This window comes from Buceros rhinoceros, unplaced genomic scaffold, assembly GCF_000710305.1.
Source record: "Buceros rhinoceros silvestris isolate BGI_N320 unplaced genomic scaffold, ASM71030v1 scaffold34607, whole genome shotgun sequence".
Taxonomy (NCBI): Eukaryota; Metazoa; Chordata; class Aves; order Bucerotiformes; family Bucerotidae; genus Buceros; species Buceros rhinoceros.
The window spans coordinates 3768-8157 of record NW_010422174.1 but is presented as its reverse complement, the minus strand read 5'-3'; the positions used below and the strand labels follow the sequence as shown (position 1 = coordinate 8157).

Here is a 4390-nt window from a genome sequence, read left to right as displayed (position 1 = left end):
CTCCTTGCCTGAAAGGAAAACATTTGAAATTGATTCAGTTTTTAAATAGAACTTTCCAACGGAAACTAGCATTACAGTCATAGATATTCAGTATTTTACCCCTAGGATTTATTCAAAATAATCCAGGCCTCTACACTGGCGCTAAAAATACATTTTCCAGTTCGTGCTGTTGGCCAAAGCAGGGGTTAAAAGCAGCGTTCTGACTTTAATTTCTAGTACATAAAAGTAACACTGTTAAAACAATCTGCAAGGCACCAGCTGGCTCCCCTTGGCGCATCCCCTGAGTGCTGCTGGGTTTAGCTCAGGTCTGCAGAAGTCAGCCGGCAGGGAGGAGCGGTGCTGTGGCACTGCCTAGCTTTTCCTCTGAGCAGCATTGTTGCCCAGGAGGATTCGTGGCTGTGGCAGGCAGTGAAGTGACCATTACAGCAGGGCAAGTTTCTAGAGGATGTCTCTGGCAGGTTGGGTCCCCTGGAGTTCGATGAGAGTCTGGGCATTGGCTTGTTGACTTGGAAGCTGTGGCACCCAGCAAGGCACAGTGTTCAGCGGTGCCCCGACTGCTGGCAGGTCGTATGCCAGGAGCCTTCATATCACCTGATGCTGCTCGCAGATTAGAAAAAGTTATAATGGGGGACAGCAGTTTTGTTTGGACTTAGACAGGGTCAGGTACCGCCTACACAGAACAACTGTGAGACCACTTTTTCAGTACAGTGTAGTCCAGCACTTGGTGAAGTTGCGCATACATCATACCTCCTTGATACCAGGCTTGGAAACTGTGATTTTAATCTCCTGGTCATTCAGGACCAGTCTGGATATTCCTAGGCTTCTGTTCAACTAGTGCTGTTTTCCTGCCCACATTACCATTTCTTGCATTCCTCGTGTAATGCTGCAAAGTGGACAAGCAAGTGTTTGGAGTATATAGAGGCCTGACTATGTATATGCTCTCTCTGGGCAGTTTGAGGAGGTGGGGGAGAATCACGAGACTAGGAGTTTAGCACTGAGTAAAATATACCAGTTCTAAGTGGAAGCTTCAAAACAAGAGTTTGAAGCCAGTATGGAGGAAAAGGAGGAAAAAAAGAAATACACTGGCTTTAAGTTAAGGTGGTTCGAATACAGGAGTAATGCTTTAGTGCAGCCTCCGTGTGTGCAGGTGTGTTTTAATAGAGTGTTCATGGAGGGCCTCCCTGGTGCTATGCTTGTGGATCAGTAGCGCAGACTTTTACAGACTGCATTAGTAACCCAGTTAAATACATTAAGGATGATGTATATAGTGCAAAAGATCCCTTGCTGAATAGAGACCTTTCCTGTCATTCTGCTGTGAAGACCACATGTGTTATCTCAACTGTCTTGTCTGATGTTAGAAAAGCTTTACACACTGGGTTTGAATGAAATGTGTATTTTAACCTACAGTATATGTTTCATGGAGGAAAAAAAAAAGCTTTCTATATGATAGATCATTCTGGTCTTCAGTCAGCATCAGAGTAAATTCAACTATGGCAGAAATTTATAATGATTTGTGTTCCGATTTGCCATCTACCAAATAATTTTGAGCTCTGTGAGAGCTGATACCAGGCTCTGTGTTTGTTTTTCCTAAAAGATGATATGTTTCCGCTGTGATTTCAATAAATCCCGGTCACTGTTTATGCAACGTGGTGGTTGGTTGGTTGATTGGTCGGCTGGCTGATTAGCTTTTTGTGTGAAGGTCTGGTTCTCGTCGTGATGGTGCTGCCAACGTGAAGTCACGTCCCCGTTGTGAGCAAAAGATTGGTTCTGCTCTTCGAGGTAGACAAAGTTGCTAGTTAGATGATCAGAAGAAGCAGTAGAAACTCCCAGACAAAACCAGTTTCATAATTTTATCTGAATGATAAATGAGTGTCTCTGAAGTAATGTTTTGGAGTCTCTCAAATCGTGTTCTGTGCATAACTGGTGCAGAACAAACAGTTTGATTGCAGGATACTGGCATCTGGCTTTCTTCCGCGTGCTCATGTGATGGTTAAACAGGGAAAAGCAGGAGTCACTCCACAGTGTTGCAGGATTGAGACTGTGAGGATAAGGGTTGGAGACTGATGGAAAGGGAGAAGATCTGCAAGATGTGTGGGGAAGAGGACTTTTTGGAAAGCTTAGCCTTGGTCTAATTCTGCTCCAGATGAAGCTACTGCCAAGTGTTTTAATAAACTCAGTTTTCTTTCTTTCCTTGCCAAATGGGTCAAATTAATATAAAGGATATAGATAGCAATCCACTCTCCAGACGGAAGGGTGTTTTTGTCAACCAACATCAAGCAGTAGCCTATAAATAGGTAATCTTAGCCTCTTTATTTATGAAGCCTGCTTGTATGGTGACACCATGTCCATACCAGCTCCCCAGCAGGTGTATGTACGTGCGTAAAGTTCTGGTTTCACACAGAAGTCAACTTTGCTTTGTGGCTTCCTATTTCTCCCATTTCAACAAACACCTATAAATTACTAGCATGCTTAAAATACCCCGTTTACAATTCTAAAATGGATGAATGCAAATATTTTAGGTGCTCGGGCCAGCGTATTCAAGACTAGCTGGGTACTTAGAAGTTGTATTCAGAGCTGCTGTAGCACAGCATGTTTTCACAGACACCGTGTCAGTATGGACTCATGGAGACAGCAAGCACTCGCCACCTCTAAATTATGATTATTTAAGCACCTGATTGTAGACATTTAATTCTGAATATGGGTGCTTTGATGCTGTAGGTGCTTTCTCCTATATATAGCTAGCCCAAACCCAGGTACCACAAGTTTTTATTGCCCCTGACATTTTAGAAAATACTATTCCCGTTGTGTTTGTAACACACTGCGCCCCTTTATTCACACATCAGAAGCTCTTGAACAGATCTGCACACTACAACGAATCTTTATAGAAATCTTCCTTCCCTTTTTAGACCTCTGAAGAAAAGCTCTGTATAACTTAATTTACCCGTTTTTGAAAGATGCAGGGATAAGTTACAAGCTACGCTGGATTGTCATGTTGAACCCAGGACAGAGACTTTTTTTTTTCCTACTCCCTCTCATATTGAGATGAGTGCAAGGGAGTGTATTTCAGTCTCAAGCAGGTTTTTCTTAGCTCTGTATATTTCTGCCCCATAGCTGTCTCCAGCTGGCATGTTTCAGAGTTTCTTATGTTTTATCAAGGTATTCAATCACAGATTGATTCAAGAGCAAAATTTGCTGAAAAAATCAAAGGGGCTGTTAGTTTGGGGGCTATTGAAAAGAGCTGTGAATAATTAGGAAGCGTCAAGTCCTGTTTTCTCTTTTTTTTCTTCTTTAAATTGAAGAGCAATGCCATTCAGTGTCAGTTTTCTCCCAAAGAGTGACAGCTGACAGTCTAATTTCTCTGTGCTGTCTTTCAGGTGAGAAGCCGTACAAGTGCACATGGGAAGGCTGCGACTGGAGGTTTGCTCGCTCGGATGAATTAACACGCCACTATAGGAAGCACACGGGAGCAAAGCCCTTCCAGTGCGCTGTCTGCAACCGCAGCTTCTCCCGCTCTGATCACCTGGCTCTCCACATGAAGAGGCATCAGAACTGAAAGCTGGACTTGTTGTTGAGGCTGTTCTGTATCTATGCAATTTCCTATTGACTCTTGACGTACAACTAAAGTTAGTTTAATTTTTGAGTATGGATTATCCATTTGAAAGAAATCTCGAAAGAAACTGGAAATGTATATTTTGTATATTTATGCAGAAAAAGGGAAGACACTGTATCACAATACCAGAGTGTTCGGTCATTTGTTTGCTCTCACGATGTATATGGCTTTAGTCAGCATCAGTTTCATCTCTTTACAAGTCTTACGTCTTGACATGTTGCAGCTTTATACATTTTTTTTTTCTCTTGCGGCGTTTTGACCAAAGCACTGTCATTATTGTGACAATGTTTAGTAAATGAAATAATGAGAGGCTGCAAATGAATGAACACAGTGGAAAAGCCTTGAATTGTATTCTGTCAGGATTTTACTGGACATATTTAGTACTTGTGGGGTTTTTTTAAATGTTAAGTTGTTCTGTGGATAGAAAATACATAGAAAAATTCATGAACAGCCATAGAACAAAGCATTTTGTTCTGTACGTTGCATGTTTGCTATGACAAAGATTTTGTAAATATGCAAATCAGCTTTTTAGGTTTAATAATACAAAAGTTTTTTAAGAATAATCTGAAAAAATGCAGTTGTTTTACATTAGATAACACGGCACATTTACAAAAAAAATGTTAATTAAATACCTCTCAAAACAGTACCAACGTAGCTTCATTTCTCTTGAGATAAATGAGCTAAGCGTTCAGATGTTTTGTACCTGTTAACTCAAAACGGTGTGCACTGAATATTCAAAGCAGGATTTTGTTTTCAAATTGCTTAAAAGGGCAAACATGT

General features: G+C 41.3%; 1 protein-coding gene across 1 annotated transcript in view; it reads left to right on the top strand.

Annotated features, from left to right (window-relative positions):
• KLF5 (Kruppel-like factor 5 (intestinal)) overlaps positions 1-4177 on the top strand; it is a 15455-nt gene extending 11278 nt beyond the window's left edge. The window contains exon 3 of the mRNA XM_010139949.1: positions 3375-4177. Coding sequence (XP_010138251.1) covers positions 3375-3553 — 179 coding nt within the window. The 3' untranslated portion in view covers positions 3554-4177. The remainder of the gene's footprint in view (positions 1-3374) is intronic.
• Positions 4178-4390: the final 213 nt, after the last annotated feature.